The following is a 21,358-nucleotide window of genomic DNA, read 5'->3' as shown; positions in this document are numbered from 1 at the left end:
AAAATAATACGAAAAATCACACAATTAATTGAAGCCTCCATTTAAGGCTGTATAGATATAAATTTTCTTTGACCTTTAAATAACCTCTCTAGATAAAAAAATGTGACATATCATACCCCCCTCGAAATAAGACGATTTTATTTTCCCTACATCATTTTCAAAAGTATAAATAATCGAAAATACAATACATAAAAATTATTCACCGTTGTGTGTATGCGAGTATAAATGTTCGCTAAATAAGTTTCAAATTGGGAAGAGAAAAATTTATTTTTGCAAAACAAATTGTAAAGATTTACTGAATTTTTCCTAATGACGCATTTCGATCCTAAAATCCTGTCATAATAATCAATTCTGAATAACATTTAAGGATTTGATGACGGAAATAAATTGGAAATATAGCTGCATATTCACGTCTTACTAATAACACTAAAACTAGTCTAGTAGTGTATTTTCTACAAATAAAATTTCTCAAATATCGTGAAATCTATTGTTATACTTCCCAAATCTTAGTTAAATAATCTGTTTTTTTTTTTATTATAAACAAATATCAAGTACATGGAAGGAAATAGGTATTTTTTCAAATAATTATATGCTATTCTATTTAATGATAAATTTTCGTCTCAGTTATACAGGTGTAATGAAAACAAGAAAATAATTCATTGCCAAATATTACATTTTTCCTCCGGATTCATTTTACTTCCAACTGGGCATGAGAATGCTTTAGCAAATTCTTCAGAATTTGATAATCCACCTAAAACTCTGATGCGTCCAGCACTATGTTCATCCATTGTTAATCGCTGAATCAAGTACGATGGCCTGATGCTCTCACACCAAGCCTAAAGCAGAAATACAATTAATGAGTGAAAATACAAATAAAATTAAAAAACAAAGAACAGAAAGACTAACAGTTGCTGTGGATAGGAAAAACATTTGATCTTCAGTATAATCTTCCAGTCCAGGAATCCTTGCATCTGGTGTTTCCTTCTTTTTTCTCCAAGACTTATAGGCTTTGTACAGGTTATGTATACCGGTGCAATCGCTAATATTCTCGTCCAAAGTTTTGTTGCCATCTACTTGCACTGTACCATTTTTAGCCTCCAAAGAAAATGAACTGTACTGCTTAAGAAAGCAGTCTGCCCTAGACATATATTCCTTATCCATTTGTTCATCCCATTTGAACTCTTTGCCATTCTTATCGTAATTACGACCTGAAAATTTCATTATATAAAGTCTTACGGCATTTTATTTGTATTAAAATTATTCGCTATTTTAAAAGACATTACCAGTGGGATCGAAACCATGAGATACTTCATGACTAATTATATAGCCTAAGAGACCAAAATTAAGCGCACTTAAAAAAAATGAACATTTGTTAAACGAAATGTTTAAAATCATTATGTTAATATAATTGAAAAAATTTAATTACTCAGGATATTCTGTAGAAAAGAGTGGGAATTGGAAATCTGCAGCTGGAATAGCTGAAAGGAAAGTCATAAATAGTCGTTTCATAAATATTGTTTGGATTTAATAGAACTGTTCTTACCAAGGGCATTTTCATTCATGTAGAAGACACCATTTGCAGTGAAAGAACGCATTTCACCCCACCTATTAAAAAATACAAAAACGATCAAATACTTTAATCATAAATAACTAAAAGCTTTTCAAATTGTGAAACTTTTAATAGTCTGGTTTCACTTACACATCATCTTCATTTTCTTCTTTCGTTAGTATCTGCAGTTCTCGCAAATTTGTGTATCTTTCAAACGACAATGCGTTATCAAAATATTGAGATGTTATTTTTAACTAAATTGAATAGTAAAAGAAAAATATTATAGATTCTTTTAGAATAAATAAAGATTACGTATTATTTACTATTCAACATTAATGTGATCATACCCCTTTATAATAAGTCTCAACAGCAGTATTGTTATCGAGCCATTCGGGATATCCTATGTTTTTTTTCATATTATCTACCTTTTCCAGAGCATCACTTTTCATGTCATCATTCATCCAAGTGGACCTCTCAATTTCTTCTTTTGTGGCAGTTTTTAGTGTGTCAATCATAGTATTGGCCTAAGAATAAAAATATAATATTTTTAATGATTATTAATTATTTTTATATTTTGTTAAGAGAGTTATGAAAAACCTTACTACTTTCGAAACTTCTTTAGGGAAATATTTCTTCACATATTCGTAGGATATTGTTTGATTAATTTTTATATCTTTAACACATCTGTACCATCTTGGAGCTATTTTTGATGAATTGATTTGTTTCTGAATTTGAAAAAGCATATCTAACATATCAAATGTGAGTGCAAACATTCTACTTATAAAGCTCCAATGAACATAATTCACTGTAAGCAGAATATAATTTTAATTTTTGTATAAATATTACACTAATTAAACAGGCATTATATTAGATGAGTTACCGATCACTTCATTAGGTGTGTCCTCGAGAAGATTGAAATACTCAACGAGTTGATTATTATTTATATATAATTCTACGTCAACATCATCTCCATCAATACCAATTTCTTCGAATAAATTTTCAAAAGATTCTTCAATCAACTCCTACAAAAGAAAAAATGCGAATATAAATGTGATTCTATTATTCAAACACTTTACGGTTTACGGTATATCTAATAATAAACGTACCGTCATTTCATTTGACAGTTTTTCAAAAAGCAACTCATCTAGACTGAAGTCCTCATCACTATTATTTTCGGAATTGTTGCAATCATTATCCTCACTAGTACTAATACAATTTAGTGTTTCATTTTTTTCCTCACCATCATCAATACTGGCATTAATATCTTCTTCTTTACTATCCCTTGAATTACTGTTACTCTCCATTGAGTCATCATTTTCAGATGCTTTATTTAGTTTATACATATTATTTTTATTAGTCAATACCACTTTATTTTGCTTATTAGTAAGAAATTTTGATCGTAAAGAAACTGGATCGAGTAATTCATGAAAATCTACATTTTTATGTTCAAATGTCATTTCATTGACTACAATATTTCTTTTCTGTCTTTTAAGATTATCCGCCTGTTGACTATTCTTTCTATTACTACTACCACGCTGTGACATCTTCAATCTAAATAATAATCTTTTCATTTTCCCTAAGAAATTCTTTTGTCTGATGTTTTTACGGGTTTTCGGGTTCTTATTTAATGTTTCATTGTATTTATGCTTTTTGTGTTTGTGTTTAGTTTGGTCGTGTTTCTTAAACATACCAGTTTTTCTAATTTTATTCGCTGCAATACATTCATTGTTGTTTTTTTTCGATTCTTCTTCTTCACCATCATCGCACATGCTTTCATAATTGTTGTCCTTATCCTTGTCCGAACTACATCCTCCACTAGGTATGTTTAGGCCTTCTTCCTCTTCCTCTTCTTCCTCTTCCTCTGTGTCCTCAATAGTTAGAATCTAAGATAGAAATAAATTTCTCATAATTTTACCGTTATTTTATATTGGCCATTAGCTTAGCTAATAATAATTAACGACCTTATGCAGCTTATTTTCAAAATTTACTAAATCGTCAACATCTTTGATCAGCTTCTCTTCAGATAAAGTAGTTTCTGTCTTATTCGCAATTCTTTTGGCAGCTCTGATAATAATCTTTCGATAAAAACTATTGGACGCATAAAACATTTCACGAGAAAGTGGTGTAAAACCTTCGAACGGAAGTATTGGCATAGCAATCTGCAATGTAAACCGGTTAGATTTCGAATGCATCTTGTATCTTCTTTAAGTAATAAACAAGTGCTACCTCTATGTACGATTTATTACATTCGTCACTCCAAGATTTTGGTATAACTGTATAGGCAAACAAACTTGATTTGGCTATGATGTTTGTATAATATTTGTCCACTATCTTGAAAGGTTTATCGATCAAATCCCATTCACCGTATTCCATAGCAAGTGGCCAGCCACCAATTCTCGACACAATTGAAACAATTGAAGATAATCCTTTGTCAGATGAAGCCTCTATAGGAACAATATAGAAATTAGTTGAACGGATATATAAATTCAAAATTTATGAATTAATTTCATACCCTCGTTCATGCAAGCCTTGTACCATTTTTTTGCCAACTTTACAGGCAGAATATCATCAGCCTCTGCTCTCGCCTCCAGAATTCCTGATAAATTTAAAACGTATTTTTACTATAATTATATTAGGTTCAGCAAAGAGTATTACATCAAGTACCTCGAACCTGCTCGTAAGCATTTAATGATGTAAGTGTGAACAGATTCCATACATTTTGCCAACTAGGCATTGGATTACTGTTTCCCCAGTTTCCACAAGCATATTCGTAGAAATCGTCGCACGGATTTACGGTTTTGTTCATATTTGCAAGAATAAACTTGCCTGTGAATGAAAGAGTGGGTTTATTTTATATACCTCCTATCTATTATGTGATTATTAACTTTTGCATTTAAATAACTTGCCTATTTTTTTACATTCCTCTGTCTGACATATTACATTTGATTCTGTTTTCGTTTCATGTTTTACGTTGGGAAGATGTCGTTTGAACCATGGGAAACCCGAAAGATCGGAGTCAACAAAAATTGTTTTAACTTCTGATGAATCTAGCAATGTTCGTCCTAACACTGTGGTCCCTAAACTGAATCTATAGAATACAAATAGTGAAATTAGATAGATGAAAGTTGTTAGAATTTTTTCAATTACTGTTTTACGTTATTAAATGCTAATTACATTAAATACCAGCGAAACATTTTCACCGGTAAATACATTATAACCGCGAAAGTCACTTGATTACCGTTTACATCGGAATATTACAATTGAATAAGTAAGTAAGAGTTTATATACATGTGGAAGTAGGAAGTCCCTTGATTGATAATTAGTGTCGCATAATTATGTGGTAGTTACAGTTAAGATATGTGACAAAATCATCTCTGCGTCCTTCAATAATGATTTTTCATTATCACTAATTATCAGCAAGGGTTGATATTGTAGGTATGCGCGTGTACTAACATCTAATTGAAATTAATATAAACATTTCTATAATAATCTTCATGTGATTCGATAATATTTTTTATAGATAGTGATATTAAATTAATAAAGATTTGCATGTTCATTTTTTAAAATTCGTTATGATACTAGCTTTTATTTTTATAATTCAACGGAGTATTATCCCTAGAAGTAACAAGTTGAACGTCAAATATGCTTAATTGTAGAGTACTTTTTTTTCCTGTCAAGCTAAGATTTTTTAAGTTTGTATTTGATTTGTTAATCGATGCATCGAAATTTAGCGTTCGGATTCAATTATCAGACGCGAAGCGTAATCTTAAAACTTGACAAATGCCCCCTACCACTCGCCCTTTGCCGAACGCCACTGAGCGAAGCGTAAATAGTTTTATTACATATTGCTCGCATGATTAATTATAGAAATTAAATCAAAGAATGAATGAGGCGTATTAGAGAAATAATTAATGCTCAGGTTCATCGTGTGTACATATGAAATAAAAAATAATTCAACACTTTTAGTGAAGTTTATTGCTGACTGTATTGTTACTATTTAATAAATTTTCTAAAATGAATAAACAGTAACAAATAGTACGATAAATTTCATGAAATATTTTAAATCATTTTTTAATTCATATATACACGATGCTCCTGAGCATCATTTGTTTAATGCGTCTCATTTTGTCTTTGATTTAGCTTTTAATTTTTCGTAGCGTTCAGCGACAGACAAGTGATGGGGGGCGTCACGCAGGCTGTAGGACCACGCGTTGCGTTTAGTTACTGAATCCGATTGCTCAATTGTATAATCGCACAATATTTCCTTATTTTTCTAAACATAACACTTTATGGAATAATATTAAAATGAACTATATAAATGTCAACTATTATCCCATAAAAAACAGACTTCGCCTGTAAAAAAAGACGGCGGGTACATAAATCATCCAGCGTAAATGATATAGTGAAATAATATCTACAATTAAAAAAATTAATGAAATCCTAACATTAGGCAAGTATATATTTTTATCGTGGCAAAAGTTGAAATTTTGAAAAAAATAATAATACAAAAAAGTTACAACCGGGCCTTTAATTTTCTTACGTAAGTCGCTATCTTACAATTAATACAAGCATTGCTTTTCATCATTTCAAAATGTGGCCATTTTATGCCATTGCGTACATCGGGCCCGGTAAATAACTTTTTTGCATTGCTATTTTTTTCAACATTTCAACTTTTGCCACGATAAAAATATATACCTGCCTAACATTGGTATTTAACTAATTTTTTTAATTGTAATTATTATTTTACTATATTATTTAGGCTGGACGATTTAAGTACCTGCCGTCTTTTTTTTACAGGCGAAGTCTGTTTTTTGTAGGATTAAAAAATCTTTGGACAAAATGAATTAAATCATATATTCAACAGTGCGATACATAACTCTCGATATAAGATGTGAAAATTTATAAACTTAAATGAGTCTTCAATTTATAAAATTAGAAATAACTTTCTTTTGACTCTCAAATGACCTTTTTAGATCAATCAAATAGCATGATTTCATTCCTCCTTCAAAGTGAAACAACTTTCCTTTGAAATTACTTTATCTAAATTGCTATATCGAAAGAAAAATAATCGAAAATATATTACAGATACAGAACATTCAATTTATTTATAAATATTCGCTATATAAATTTCGATCGGAAATAGTGAAGTAACTAATATGCTAGACCTATCATAAAAATGCTCTTGTTTTTCTTTGCTAACGTATTTTATTCCCCGAAATCCAATCGTGATAATCAATTTCGACTACAATATTAAGATTTGGCAACCTAAATACATTGGATATACTTCTGTGTATTCATGTATTATTAACTATATCTAAGCTTATCCATTAGCGTTTAATAATCCAATAAAATTAATCAAATGTAAAATATTTTGTTAATTTTCATAAAACTTTTTCGGTAAATCAGTAATATTTATTATAAAAAAATGTCAGTTTGGTGGAAAACAATAAGTATTTTTTTAAATAATTATTTGCGATTTCGTTTGATGATTAAATTTCATTCCAGTTACATTTATAATGATACGAACATTATAATTTACTTCCAAATATTACATTTATTCTTCGGATTCATTTTACTTCCAACTGGACACGAGAATGCTTTAGCAAATTCTTCAGAATTTGATAATCCGCCTAAGACTCTAAAACGTCCAACACTGTGTTTATCAGTTTTCATTTGTTCAATCAGTCTGGATGGACTGATAGTCTCACACCAGGTCTAAAATAGAAATATAATTGTAAAACGAGAACCTAAATAAAATTTTTAGGACAAAGATAAGAAAAATATACAGTTGCTGTAGAAAGGAAGAACATTTGATCATCATTATAATCCTCTAATCCAGGAAGCTTAGGATCTGGCGTTCCTTTATTTTTTCTCCAAAACTTGAAAGCTTTGTACAAGTTATGTACTCCTGTGCAATCAGCAATATTCTCGCCCAAAGTTCTGTTACCATTTACTTGTACCGTACTATTTTCAGCTTCCAAAGAGAATGAACTGTACTGCTTAAGAAAGCAGTCTGCCCTTGACATGTATTCCTTATCCATTTGTTCATCCCATTTGAACTCTTTGCCATTTTTATCGTAATTACGACCTGGATGTTACATTGTATAAAGTGCTGTGGTAATTTCATAATATTAAAATTAATCGTGATTTTAAAGGACATTACCATAGGAATCAAAAGCATGAGATATTTCATGACTAATTATGTATCCTAAGACACCAAAATTAAATGCACTGCAATGATCAAATTATATGTTTGATTTCACGCAAAATGTAAGCACTATACGGGGTCATAGTTTCAATTTTTTTTAACAGTGCAGTAGTAATATATCATTCAACCAAATCAGTCTGAATTTTTTCGAATTTGTATTTTTGTAATTGTGGTAAGAGCAGCAATATTTTATTATTTTTGCTCGATAAATTTCAACGTTACTTTTGTCTGCAATATGTTTTTCTAATTTTCTTAAAGTATTTTTTATGTAAGAAATCCCGTTGTTTTTAATAAAAATAAGTTTACTTTTCTTAAAATAATGAAAATCCTTAAAATACTTATTTTAAGCAGACAAACGTTATTTTCTGATTTATCTCAAGACGGCGCCCATCTAAAAATATTCCCATTGAAATGAGGATTTTTTTTTACGAAAATCATATGGTTTTTAACTTTTTAATCATTATTTATATTCAAGTTATATAAACTTGACATTATGAAATTATTATTGATCATGTAATTTGTATAAAAAATAATTGTGACCCGTGTAGTAATTTTGTATTTTACAAACAGATTTCCGAAATACTCACGATATTTTTTACAGATTGTATCAATGCATATGATATATCGTATTTGCTAAATCTCAATACTTCACGAGTCTATTACACGATTTGTTAAGTAAGATTATTTCTGATAGTATAGGTACATTTTAAAATGCAAAAAATAAATTACAATTAATTTATTTGTTTTCGTATATTGTATATTTTAATTATCGAGTAATATTTATTAATTAATCTTATTGCAAAAAAAATTCTTTTCCAGTGTGAGTTCAAAACGTGTGACCGTCCTTAATTTCAGGGCGAGCTGTCCGCCATTTAGTCTATTCGATTAAACTTTAATTTCTATCGATTGTTTTTTCGCATATATATAGAAATAATAGGTAAGTGTGTCGTATATTTATATTTAATTTAACGAACCTATATGAAATAAGTTCTAGGTTAACTGTATCAACAAAATATCGGATATCTGTGCATGAGTTTGACATCTATTTTAGGTACGACTACTATCGCGAAAGAAATTATGTAAGTAGTAAAAGTAATTATTAATTATTAGTCAATAACGATAAGAGATATCACATATGAAAATAAGTAAATAAATAATTTAATTGTCAGCTATTTTTGGCTTATTAAAATGTACGTATACTGTCTGAAATAACGTCGGAATTGCGTAATATAATTAAGAAATATTGAGATCCAGCTGTTACGATGCTATACTGTGATACTATAATACTATTTGTAAATAATATCGCGAATAATTTACAATATTATCTGCAAGATTCAAAATATTTACACGGGCCTTGATTATGTTACACAGATTCCATGGTCAGTAATAATGTCAGATTAAGAATTTTATGTACCTTAAGCTTTAAGAATTATGGAAAAAGTTAAAAAGTACATTCCTATAACGTAAAATAGGATGCACGTTTCAATGAGAATATTTTAAAGTGCACCTTGTTTCAGAATCAACCCAAAATTTTGTTTTTTGTTAAAACGACGTATTTCAAGATTATTTGTTATTTTAGGACAATTAATAATATTCATATTGAAGTTTCATATCCAGAAAAGTATTCTTCAAAATAATTAAGGAAATTTATCACAGTCAACGAAAAATAATGTTACTTATTATCGAGCTGAAATATTAAAATTGCTGCTCCCACTGTAATTATAAAAATAAAAATTAAAAAAAATTCAAGTTGATTTATAAGATATAGTAGATTATTATATGCCAGAGTTTACAAAGATCGCAAACCATGACTTCGGACAGTATTCACATTTTCCGTAAAATCACCCATATATTTTCAAATAAAAGAATTAAATTGATTGTATTAATATTTTTAGTAAAAATTAATTACTCAGGATAAGAAAATGAGAAGAACGGAATTTGAAAATCCGCAGCTGTAACAACTAAAACACAATGTCAAAAATAATCGTTTTAATATTTTAGATCATTTTTAATCTAATGGGTATTTATACCTATGGTATTCATTTCGAATGCAAAGAAAGCATTTATTGTTAAAGCATTTGTATAAGTCCACCTATTCAAAAATACATTGAACGTTAAAATATCTTGATTATTATTAATTAAAGGCTTCGAATTTCTCAAGATTTTAATAATTTTAGTTTAACTTACAGTAGGTCTTCATCATCTGCATGCAGTAGCGTTTTGAATAATTGCATAAATTCAAATTTTTTGTAGGATAAGGTGTTATCAAAATTGTTAAAGACAATTTTTAACTGTTTTCAAAGGAAATTTGATTTTATAAAGAATTTTGATGAATTGATCGAGATTAATAATGTAATATACAAAAGTGTGGTAACCATACCCCTTTATAATAATTTTCAACGGCAGTATTGTTATTGTACCATTCGGGATAACCAATGTATTTCTTCATTACATCTACCTTTTCCTTGGCATCCTTTTTCATATCCTCATTCATCCACGTGGATCGCTCAATTTCTGATTTAGTAGCTCTTTTCATTGCATTAATCATATGGTTGGCCTTTAGTGAATTAAAAATATCATTTAATATACATCATTAATAATCTTATTGAAAGAGAATTGTATAATAACTTACTAATTCTGAAACGTCTTCAGGAAAATATTTTTTTACATATTGATAGGAAATTGCATCAGTCATTTTTACGTATCCAATACATTTAAGCCAACTAGGCTCGACTCGAGAGGTTTGCTCGCAATACAAAAATTTACACACTGTATCTTTTGTAAGTAAAATCATTTCGCTTAGAGAACTCCAATGAATATAATTGACTGAAATACAAATATTTATTTCATTACTATATAAATATTAAAATGATTGAAAAAGTATAATATTCATTTAATTACCGATTACTTCATTAGGTGTTTTCTTCAGAAGCTTCATATATTCAACAATTTGATTCCTATTCATGTTAGACTCTACAGAAATATCATCTGCCTTAACACCAATCTCGTTGAATGAATCTTCAAAACTTTCTTTAAATAAGTCCTACCAAAATGAAACGAATAGACATGTCAAATGTATGATTTCAATACTCGCTTTATATTAAATAACGTACCGTCAGTTTACTCGAAAGCTCTTCGAATTCCATCTCATCCAACCCTAAGTCCTCATCACTATCATTTTCAGAATAGTTGCAATCATTATCATTATTGCTACCAGTACGATTAATATTTTCATTTTTTTCGTCATGATCTTCATTATTGATATTATTATCTTTCTCATAAATTTCACTTAAATCACTGCTATTCTCATCTGCTTCGTACAGTTTAGTTTCATTATATTGTTTTTCCTTTATAACCTTTTTCTGTTTGTTAATGAGTAATTTTGAGCGCGGAGCAATCGAATCGAGCCATTCATTAATATTTTCGTTCTTCCGGTTATATTCCCTGTTATTAAGTGGCACACCTCTTTTCTGCAGCCTAAGATTATCCGCCTGCTGTCTATTTTTCTTACTACCATTACGATGCTTTGGGACTTTCTTCATTCTAAATAATAATTTTGCTGCTTTTCCTTTAAAATGTTGGTGGCTGCTGTTTTCACGGTCTTTAAATTTTTTACTTAACTTATTATTATGATTATGCTTCTTGTGGGCTCCTGTTTTTGTTCCTTTCTCCCGTTTATGTTTAATTTGATCGAGATTTTTTATAGACTCATTTAGGTTGATTTTATTCGCATCTATACTATTTTCCTCGTCATTCTTCGATTCCTCTTTATGATCCTCATTGCACATACTACCATAATCCACATTCATTTCTTCGTCAGAACAATCTGCTACATTAGATAAGCTTTGGCTGTCCTCCATTTTATCTGTCTCCACAATATTTTGTATCTAAAAAGAAAATAATGTTATCGTATTTGTCACTAGTTTAGTTAGTTGATAATAATAGACGACCTTAAGTAGCTCTTTTTCAAAATTTATTAAATCGTCAATGTCCTTCTTTAGTTTCTCCCTAGAGAGGACAGTAGCTGTTTCATTTGCAATCATTATGGCAGCTCTTTTAATAATATTTGTATAAATATTACTCCGATAAGATTCTTCACGAGACATTTTTAACCTTGAATCTAAAGGAAGCCGTGGAACATTGATCTGTAATATGAAAAGTTTTAATTTTTGAATGTTCGCTCCACATTTTTCAATAATTAACAAGTGTTACCTCTATGTAAGATTCGTTATCTTCGTCATCCAGAGACTTTCCTGTAACTGTATAGTCAAAAAGATGCGAGGAACCTAGTATATTAGTATAATATTTTTCCACTATCATGAAAGGTTTATCGATCAATTCCCATTCACCGTCTTCCATAGCAAGCGGCCAGCCACCGATTCTCGACACAATTGAAACGATTGAAGATAATTCTCTGTTATTTGGAGCTTCTGCAATAACATTATACAAGTTAGTTTGATGGAATTCTAAATAAAAATATTATAAGTTAATTGCGTACCCTCGTTCATGCAAGCCTTGTACCATTTTTTTGCCAACTTTACAGGTAGAATATCATCAGGCTCTGCTTTCGCATTCAGAATTTCTGATAAATGGAAGATAATGAAAAAATATTTACCACAGTTATAACGGATTCGGTAAAAGGTTGAAAATAAGTACCTCGAATCTTGGAATGAGCATTTCTACCTACAAGACTAAATAAGTCCCAGCTAACTTCCCATTTAGGCATTGGATTGCTGATTCTCCAATTTCCACAAGCATATTCGTAAAAATCGTCGCACGGATTTACGGTTTTATTCATATTCGCAAGAATAAACTTACCTGTGAATCAAAGGGAACATTTATTTTCTAATTATTTATACGAGGTGATTATTACCTTGTATATTTGAATAACTCGCCTAACTTTTTACATTCCTCTGTCTGACATATTACATTTGATTCTATTTTCGATTCATGTTTTACGCTGGGAAGATGCCGTTTAAACCGTGGGACATCCGAATGATTGGAGTTAAAAAAAATTTTATCAACTTCTGATGAATCTAACAATTTTCGTCCTAACACTGTGGTTCCTAAACTGAATCTAGAAAAAAATAGCTTAATTAGATAGACGATAGTTTTGAGAATTATTTAAATTATTGTTTTACTTTATTAAATGCTAATTACATTAAAAACCAGCGAAACATTTTCACCGACAAAAACATTATAGCCACGAAATTTACTTAAGCACAGTTTATATCGGACTATTATATTAAAATAATTGCGAAAGAGATTATATACATATGGAAGTAGGAAGTACCTGGATTGATAAATAGTGTCGCATAATTATGTGGTAGTTACAGTTAAGATATGTGACAAAATCATCTCTACGTCCTTCAATAATGATTTTTCATTATCACTGCTTATCAGCAGGGATTGATATTTTAGGTATGTGTACGTGTTATTATATAAATGACATTAATATAAAACTTACTGTAATATTCTTTGTGATTCGATAGTGGTAATTATAGAATGTGATATTGAATTAAAGCAGATTTGTATGTTTGTTTTTTACATTTTATTATGATTACCAGTTTTTATTTTAATTTTTCAACGGAATATTATCTATAAATAACAGTTTGAATCTGGGATTTATTACATTGTGGAGGAGATTCTTTTATATTCTAAGAAACTAAGATTTTTCCAACTTTTGTTTTGATTAATTAATTGGTGCTTTGAAATTGGATAATTACACAATTGGATTATTTTTCTAAACATGACACATTTTTTAATAACATTAATAGATATTATATAAATGTCAATTATTATTGCCAAATATCACCTTTACTCAGGTGATTCATAAGGATTGCAAGTTCCAATTACACAATGTCGCGCCTCAAACGAATCTTTAGAATTTGAGGGAGCAGTAATTACTCGGACCCTTTTAAGCCTGCGTTCATCATTATATAATGTTGCTTCCAAAAATATCTATTTGTTATTATCAGACTAAACCTGAAATATCATAATCACATGTATTCAATTTTTTTACTTTTTTATTTCAAATAATGTAAAATTTATACAAATATATACACTCACCTACAGTCTTGTTAAAAGGCTGAATATACTTACATACCTGGAAAATTGTAAGGTTTCGAAAAAAAATGTATAATATTATGCTTTTGAAGTACTAAAAGAGGCATCTAGTAATCATATTGGTGTGACCTTGAAAATATCTTTAAGTTTATATAAAGATCACAAAAATTTCTTAAATGGATAGTCCTGTTTATTTTTTTTACATATCTTTACATTACATTATAAGAGATTTTAAACTCTGTTTCCATTTTCGAATTTCAATTGGTCGTTTAACAAATATTTCGATTTAATTGTTGCGTAAGTGAGCGTCTATGTATGTGAACTCGTAGCAGTCATAACCATCTGTCAGCAAACATACAACTATACATACAATTTCATAACGACAAGTCTCGCAAAAAATTGGAATTAATGATTCTCTCAACAGTGCGTTACATAGTTTTCGATATAAGATTTAAAAATTTGCAAAATTAAATATAGGTTCCATTTAAAGTAATAGAAATTACTTTAGTTTGGCTATCGAATGACCTTTCTTGGTGAAACAAATCAAATTGTTTAACGTATCTCGAAAAAGCGACTTTCGTTTGACATATTTATTTCTCTTTCATATTCCAAAGAAAGTAATAGAGAATACGGTAGATATATGAAGTATTTCCCCGTAATATAAATATTGGATAAATAAATTTTGACGAGAATTAAAAAAGTTTTTTTTGCACGGCAAATTATAACCAAGGCTTGTTTGTCTCTGCCAACGTTTATCTTCTTTTCAAATCATGATTTGTTTAATAATATCGACTAATATATTAGAATTTGGTGACTTAAATACATTAGATATTTTACTGAATATTCATGTACTACTTTGGACACATAAGCTAGTCCACTAGTATTTACTAAACAAATAAAATTACTCTAATATCCTAAAATTTATTCTTATTTTTTCCAAATCTTTGTCGAAAAATCAGTATGCTTTATTATGAACAAATATGAAGTAGGTGGAAGGAAATAGGTATTTTTTCAAATAATTATATGCTATTCTACTTAATGATAAATTTTCATCTCAGTTATACAGGTGTAATGAAAACAAGAAAATAATTCATTGCCAAATATTACATTTTTCCTCCGGATTCATTTTACTTCCAACTGGACATGAGAATGCTTTAGCAAATTCTTCAGAATTTGATAACCCGCCTAAGACTCTAAAACGCCCAACACTGTGTTCATCACTTTTCATAACGTCAATTAGTACAGATGGTTTGATAGTCTCACACCAGGTCTAAAATAGAAATACAATTAAATAACAAGTTCCGAAAAAAAAAAAAAAAAGAATTTAGGAATATAGAAGTGAAAAAACACACAGTTGCAGTGGAAAGGAAGAACATTTGATCATCATTATAATCCTCTAATCCAGGAAGCTTAGGATCTGGCGTTCCTTTATTTTTTCTCCAAAACTTGAAAGCTTTGTACAAGTTATGTACTCCTGCGCAATCAGCTATATTCTCGCCCAAAGTTTGGTTACCATCTACTTGTACCGTACCATTTTGAGTTTCCAAAGAAAATGAACTGTACTGCTTAAGAAAGCAGTCTGCCCTTGACATGTATTCCTTATCCATTTGTTCATCCCATTTGAACTCTTTGCCATTTTTATCGAAATTACGACCTGAAAGTTACATCATATAAAGTTCTGCGGCAGTTTCTTAATATTAAAATTAATCGTGATTTTAAATGACGTTACCATTGGAATCAAAAGCATGAGATATTTCATGACTAATTATGTATCCTAAGACACCAAAATTAAATGCACTGCAATGAATAAATTATATGTGTGATTTCACGGAAAATGTAAACACTATTCGAAGTCATGCATAGTCTCCGATTTTTCTTCACCCTGCGGTAGTAATTTACTATATAACCAAATCAACCTGAATTTAGTCAAATTTGTATTTTTGTAATTGTAGTGAGAGCAGCAATATTTTATTATTTCTGTTCGATAATTTTTAACGTTACTTTTGTCTGCGATATTTTTTTTTAATTTTCTTGAAGTATGTTTACGCGTAAGATAACCCGCTCTTTTTAATAATAATAAGTTTACTTTTCTTAAAATAATGAAAAGCCTTAAAATACGTATTTTAAACAGACAAGCCTTATTTTCGTGTTTATCTCAAGACAGGGTCCATCTAAATATATTCCCTTTGAAATGAGGATTTTTGTTTACGAAAAGCATATGCTTTTTAAGTTGTCCATCATTATTTATTTTCTAAGTTATACAAAATTAACATCATGAAATTATTGTTGATCATTGAGTTTGTAAAAAAATAATTGTGATCCGTGTAGCAATTTTGTATTTTACAAATAGATATGCGAACTATTACGATACTATTACAGATTGTATCAATGCATATGATATCGTGGTCGTTAAATCTCAATACTTCACAAGTCTATTACACGATTTGTTAAGTAAGATTATTTCTGATAGTATAGGTAAATTTTAAAATGCAAAAGGTAAATTACAATTAATTTATTTGATTTCATATGTTTTTTATTTATTATTATTGACTAATATTTATTAATTAATTTTACTGCACAAAAATTCTTTTCCGCTCTGAGACCACAACGTGTGACCGTCCTTAATCTCAGATAGAGCTATCCTCTATTTGATTAAACTTCAATTTCTCTCGATTGTTTTTTCGCATATATAGGAACAATAGGCAAGTATGTCCTATATTTAAATTTAAATTAACGAACCTATATTATATAAAATAACTTCTAGGTTAGCTATATAAACAAAATGTCGGATATCTGTGCATGCGATATTAACATCTCTTCCAGGGTCAACCAGTATCGGGATAGAAATTATTTAAGCACTAAATGTAATTATTAATTATTAGTCAATAACGATAAGAGATATCACATATGAAAATAAGTAAATAAATAATTTAATTGTCAGCTATTTTTGGCTTATTAAAATGTACGTATACTGTCTGAAATAATGTCGGAAGTGCGTAATATAATTAAGAAATATTGAGATCCAGCTGTTACGATGATATACTGTGATACTATAAAACTATTTGTAAATAATATCCGGAATAGTTTAAAATATTTTTTCTGCAAGATTCATAATATCTACATGGGCCGCGATTATGTTATACAGATTTCATGGTCAGTAATAATTTCATATATAGAATTTTATATAACTTAAGCTTTAAAAATTATGGAAAAAGTTAAAAAGGTACATTCCTAACATAAGATAGGATGCTCATGAAAATGAGAACATTTGAAAATGCATCTTGCTTCAGAATCAATCTAAAATTATGTTATTTGTTAAAACGAAGTATTTCAAGGCTATTTGTTATTTTAAGATAACTAGTAATATTTTTATTGCAGTTTCATATCCAGAAACTTATTCTTCCAGATATAATTAAGGAAATTTATCACAGTCACCGAAAAATAATGTTCCAAATTATCGAGTTGAAATATTAAAATTGCTGCCCCCACTGTAATTATAAAAATAAAAATTAAAAAAAATTCAAGTTGATTTATAAGATATAGTAGATTATTATATGCCAGAGTTTACAAAGATCGAAAACCATGACTTTGGATAGTATTCACATTTTCCGTAAAATCACCAATATATTTTCAAATAAAAGAATTAAATTGATTGTATTAATATTTTTAGTAAAAATTAATTACTCAGGATAAGAAAATGAGAAGAACGGAATTTGAAAATCCGCAGCTGTAACAACTAAAACACAATGTCAAAAATAATCGTTTTAATATTTTAGATCATTTTTAATCTAATGGATATTTACCTATGGTATTCGTGTCGAATGCAAAGAAAGCATTTATTGTTAAAGGACTTGTGTCAACCCACCTATTCAAAAATACATTGAACGTTAAAATATCTTGATTATCATTAATCAAAGGCTTCAAATTTCTCAAGCTTTTATAAATTTTTATTTTACTTACACCTCGTCTTCGTCATCTGCTTGCAACAGCGTTTTGAATGATTGCAAAAATTCAAATTTTTTGTAGGATAAGGTGTTATCAAAATTGTTAAAGACAATTTTTAACTGTTTTCAAAGGAAATTTGATTTTATAAAGAATTTTGATGAATTGATCGAGATTAATAATGTAATATACAAAAGTGTGGTAACCATACCCCTTTATAATAATTTTCAACGGCTGTATTGTTATTGTACCATTCGGGATAACCAATGTATTTCTTCATTACATCTACCTTTTCCTTGGCATCCTTTTTCATATCCTCATTCATCCACGTGGATCTCTCAATTTCTGATTTAGTAGCTCTTTTCATTGCATTAATCATATGGTTGGCCTTTAGTGAATTAAAAATATCATTTAATATACATCATTAATAATCTTATTGAAAGAGAATTGTATAATAACTTACTAATTCTGAAACGTCTTCAGGAAAATATTTTTTTACATATTGATAGGAAATTGCATCAGTCATTTTTACGTGATCAATACATGTAAGCCATCTAGGCTCAATTTCAGGGGTTTGCTTGCAATACAAAAATGTACACTCTATATCATTATTAAGTAAAAACATTTCGCTTATAGAACTCCAATGAATATAATTGACTGAAATACAAATATTTATTTCATTACTATATAAATATTAAAATGATTGAAAAAGTATAATATTCATTTAATTACCGATTACTTCATTAGGTGTTTTCTTCAGAAGCTTCATATATTCAAGAAGTTGATTCCTACTCATGCTTGATTTTACGGAAATATCATCTCTGTTGACACCAATCTCGTTGAACAAATCTTCAAAACATTCTTTAAATAAATCCTACCAAAATGAAACGAATAGACATGTCAAATGTATGATTTCAATACTCGCTTTATATTAAATAACGTACCGTCAGTTTACTCGAAAGCTCTTCGAATTCCAACTCATCCGACCCGAAGTCCTCATCGCTATCATTTACAGAATAGTTGCAATCATTGTCATTATTTGTATCAATACAATTAATATTTTCATTTTCTTTATCATGATCTTCATTATTGGTATTTATATCTTTTTCGTAAATACTATTTGATTTACTATTATTTTCTTCTGCTTCGTACGGTTTAATTTCCTTATATTGTTTTTTCTTTATAAGCTTGTTTTGTTTGTTAGTGGGTAATTTTGATCTCGGAGCAATTAAATTGAGCCATTCGTTAATATTTTCGTTCTTCCGGTCAAATTCCCTGTTATTAATTGGAGCGTCTCTTTTCTGCCGCTTAAGATTATTCTCCTGTTTACTATTCCTCTTGTTACCATTACGATGCTTTGGGACTTTTTTCAATCTAAATAATAATTTTCCTGCTTTTCCTTTAAAATGTTGGTGGCTGCTGTTTTCACGGTCTTTAGAATTCTTACTTAACTTATTATTGTGTTTATGCTTCTTGTGAGCTCTTGTATTAATTCCTTTTTCCTGTTTATGTTTAATCCGATCGAGGTTTTTTACCTCCTCGTTTAGGTTGATTTTATTCGCTTCCATTCTATTTTTCTCGTCATTCTTCGATTTTTCCTTATTATCCTTATTACACATGCTATCATAATTCACATTCATTTCTTTGTCAGAACAATCGGCTACATTAGATATACGTTGGCTGTCCTCCAATTCCTCTGTCACCACAATATTACGTATCTAAAAATAAAATATTATTATCATATTTATCACGTTATTTATTATTTGTCAATAGTGTAGTTAACAATAATAGACGACCTTGAGTAGCTCTTTTTCAAAATTTATTAAATCGTCAATGTCTTTGCCTAGTTTTTCCTGAGAGAGGACAGTATCTGTTTTATTTGCAATTATTATGGCAGCTTTTTTAATAACATTTTTATAGCCTTTGTTCTGATAAAATATTTCACGAGACTTTTCTAACTTTGCATCTAAAGGTAGGTCTGGAACATTGATCTGTAATATCAAAAGATTAAGTTTTGAATGTTCCTTCTACATTTTTAAATAATTAACAAGTGTTACCTCTATGTAAGATTCGTTATCTTCGTCATCCAGAGACTTTCCTGTAACTGTATAGTCAAAAAGATGCGAGGAACCTAGTATATTAGTATAATATTTTTCCACTATCATGAAAGGTTTATCGATCAACTCCCATTCACTGTCTTCCATAGCAAGCGGCCAGCCACCGATTCTCGACACAATTGAAACGATTGAAGTTAATCCTCTGTCATTAATAGCTTCTGAAATAACGTTATAGAAATTAGTTTCATGGAATTCTAAATAAAAATATTATAAGTTAATTGCGTACCCTCGTTCATGCAAGCCTTGTACCATTTTTTTGCCAACTTTACAGGTAGAATATCATCAGGCTCTGCTTTCGCATTCAGAATTTCTGATAAATGGAAGATAATGAAAAATTATTTACTGCTGTTATAACGGATTCGGTAAAAGGATGAAAATAAGAACCTCGAGTCTTTGACCGAGCATTTTTTTGTACAAGACTAAATAGGTCCCATTTGAGTTCCCATTTAGGCATAGGATTACTGATTTTCCAGTTTCCACAAGCATACTCGTAGAAATCGTCGCAGGGATTTACAGTTTTATTCATATTGGCAAGAATAAAATTACCTGTGTATCAAAGTTTAAATTTATTTTCTAATTATTTATACGAGGTGATTATTACCTTTTTTATTTGAATAACTTGCCTAACTTTTTGCATTCCTCTGTCTGACATATTACATTTGATTCTGTTTTCGTTTCATATTTTACGCTGGGAAGATGCCGTTTAAACCATGGGAAATCCGAAAGATTGGAGTCAACAAAAATTTTATTAACTTCTGATGAATCTAACAATGTTCGTCCTAACGCTGTGGTCCCTAAACTGACTCTAGAAAAATTATTAAATTAGATAGATAAACGGTGTGTGTTATAATTATTTCAATTATTGTTTTAATTTAGTAAAACCTAATTACATTAAAAACCAGCGAAACATTTTCAACGAAAAATACATTGTAACCGGGAAATTTACTTGAGCACCGTTTATATCGGACTATTACATTAAAATAAGTGAGTAAGAGATTATATACATATATATATATATATATATAGAAGTAGGAAGTACCTCGATTGATAAATAGTGTCGCATAATTATGTGATATTTATAATTATGATATGACAAAATCGTCTCCACATCCTTTAATAATTTTTTTATATTAGCACTAATTACCAACTCGGTTTGATATCGTAGGTATGTGTGTGTATTATCATTTAAATGAAATTAATATAAAGATTTCTACAATACGCTTTATGTGATTCGATAATATTTTATAGAACTTGATATTAAATTAATAAAGATTTTCTTGTTGGTTTTTTGGAGTTCATTATGATACTAGTTTTTATTTTTACATTCCAATGAAATATTATCAATAATTAACAGTTGGAACGTGAAATATATTATATATGTAGGTTGCAGAGAATAGATTCTTTTATATTCTGCTAGACTAAGATGATTTTAACTTTTGTTTCGATCCTTTAATGGATTGATAGAGATTGAACAAT

At 29.2% G+C, this 21,358-nt stretch overlaps 3 protein-coding genes across 7 annotated transcripts; all 3 read right to left on the bottom strand.

Moving 5' to 3' along the window:
* Positions 1-554: 554 nt before the first annotated feature.
* LOC136779572 (neprilysin-like) lies at positions 555-4,836 on the bottom strand. Of its 2 annotated transcripts, XM_066737213.1 has the most exons (16): positions 4,724-4,836; positions 4,456-4,637; positions 4,214-4,375; positions 4,062-4,145; positions 3,776-3,993; positions 3,511-3,708; positions 2,656-3,432; positions 2,430-2,571; positions 2,152-2,354; positions 1,897-2,073; positions 1,700-1,803; positions 1,544-1,605; positions 1,427-1,478; positions 1,284-1,351; positions 907-1,208; positions 555-836 (listed from the first exon to the last, which is right to left on the bottom strand). In XM_066737213.1, the coding sequence occupies exons 1-16, from the start codon at positions 4,759-4,761 to the stop codon at positions 657-659; spliced, it is 2,949 nt and encodes a 982-aa protein (XP_066593310.1). In that variant the 5' UTR covers positions 4,762-4,836; the 3' UTR covers positions 555-656. The 2 variants fall into 2 exon arrangements, with proteins under 2 accessions (XP_066593310.1, XP_066593311.1); XM_066737214.1 differs by lacking the exons at positions 4,456-4,637; positions 4,724-4,836 and having other exon boundaries at positions 4,221-4,348.
* Positions 4,837-6,428: 1,592 nt separating this feature from the next.
* LOC136779651 (neprilysin-like) lies at positions 6,429-12,983 on the bottom strand. 2 transcript variants are annotated; one of them, XM_066737353.1, is made up of 16 exons: positions 12,918-12,983; positions 12,631-12,834; positions 12,414-12,575; positions 12,256-12,339; positions 11,970-12,187; positions 11,708-11,902; positions 10,871-11,644; positions 10,659-10,800; positions 10,390-10,583; positions 10,138-10,314; positions 9,945-10,048; positions 9,788-9,849; positions 9,667-9,718; positions 7,713-7,780; positions 7,336-7,637; positions 6,429-7,264 (listed from the first exon to the last, which is right to left on the bottom strand). In XM_066737353.1, the coding sequence occupies exons 3-16, from the start codon at positions 12,553-12,555 to the stop codon at positions 7,085-7,087; spliced, it is 2,694 nt and encodes an 897-aa protein (XP_066593450.1). In that variant the 5' UTR covers positions 12,556-12,575; positions 12,631-12,834; positions 12,918-12,983; the 3' UTR covers positions 6,429-7,084. The 2 variants fall into 2 exon arrangements, with proteins under 2 accessions (XP_066593450.1, XP_066593451.1); XM_066737354.1 differs by lacking the exons at positions 12,631-12,834; positions 12,918-12,983 and having other exon boundaries at positions 12,445-12,533.
* Positions 12,984-14,059: 1,076 nt separating this feature from the next.
* LOC136779650 (neprilysin-2-like) lies at positions 14,060-20,838 on the bottom strand. Of its 3 annotated transcripts, XM_066737350.1 has the most exons (16): positions 20,773-20,838; positions 20,506-20,687; positions 20,267-20,428; positions 20,109-20,192; positions 19,823-20,040; positions 19,562-19,756; positions 18,710-19,483; positions 18,498-18,639; positions 18,229-18,422; positions 17,977-18,153; positions 17,784-17,887; positions 17,627-17,688; positions 17,508-17,559; positions 15,553-15,620; positions 15,176-15,477; positions 14,060-15,093 (listed from the first exon to the last, which is right to left on the bottom strand). In XM_066737350.1, exons 1-16 carry the CDS (start codon positions 20,808-20,810, stop codon positions 14,914-14,916), a joined length of 2,934 nt encoding a protein of 977 aa, XP_066593447.1. In that variant the 5' UTR covers positions 20,811-20,838; the 3' UTR covers positions 14,060-14,913. The 3 variants fall into 3 exon arrangements, with proteins under 3 accessions (XP_066593447.1, XP_066593448.1, XP_066593449.1); XM_066737351.1 differs by lacking the exons at positions 15,553-15,620; positions 17,508-17,559; XM_066737352.1 differs by lacking the exons at positions 14,060-15,093; positions 17,508-17,559 and having other exon boundaries at positions 15,341-15,477.
* Between the last annotated feature and the right edge of the window lie 520 nt (positions 20,839-21,358).

The sequence above is a fragment of the Prorops nasuta genome, unplaced genomic scaffold (assembly GCF_024137725.1).
Source record: "Prorops nasuta isolate Cenicafe-Biocafe unplaced genomic scaffold, Cenicafe_Pnas_1.2 PNAS00017, whole genome shotgun sequence".
In the NCBI taxonomy this organism is placed as follows: Eukaryota; Metazoa; Arthropoda; class Insecta; order Hymenoptera; family Bethylidae; genus Prorops; species Prorops nasuta.
The sequence above is the reverse complement of the archived record's forward strand: the minus strand, read 5'-3'. Positions and strand labels throughout refer to the sequence as shown.

Excerpts from the sequence above, each read along its gene's own strand:
- LOC136779651 (XM_066737353.1), bottom strand. The coding sequence starts at position 12,555 with ATGAATAAAACCGTAAATCCGTGCGACGATTTTTACGAATATGCTTGT. Across the intron at positions 12,188-12,255 it reads CAAGGCTTGCATGAACGAGG|AAGCTCCAAATAACAGAGAA; the intron begins GTACGCAATTAA and ends ATGTTATTGCAG. Across the intron at positions 11,903-11,969 it reads ATAACGAATCTTACATAGAG|ATCAATGTTCCACGGCTTCC; the intron begins GTAACACTTGTT and ends TTCATATTACAG.
- LOC136779650 (XM_066737350.1), bottom strand. The coding sequence starts at position 20,810 with ATGTATTTTTCGTTGAAAATGTTTCGCTGGTTTTTAAT. Across the intron at positions 18,423-18,497 it reads AACACCTAATGAAGTAATCG|TCAATTATATTCATTGGAGT; the intron begins GTAATTAAATGA and ends TTTGTATTTCAG. Across the intron at positions 15,478-15,552 it reads TCATGCTTTTGATTCCAATG|GTCGTAATTTCGATAAAAAT; the intron begins GTAACGTCATTT and ends TGTAACTTTCAG.
- LOC136779572 (XM_066737213.1), bottom strand. The coding sequence starts at position 4,761 with ATGTATTTACCGGTGAAAATGTTTCGCTGGTATTTAAT. Across the intron at positions 4,146-4,213 it reads TGCTTACGAGCAGGTTCGAG|GAATTCTGGAGGCGAGAGCA; the intron begins GTACTTGATGTA and ends TAAATTTATCAG. Across the intron at positions 2,572-2,655 it reads AACTGTCAAATGAAATGACG|GAGTTGATTGAAGAATCTTT; the intron begins GTACGTTTATTA and ends TTTCTTTTGTAG.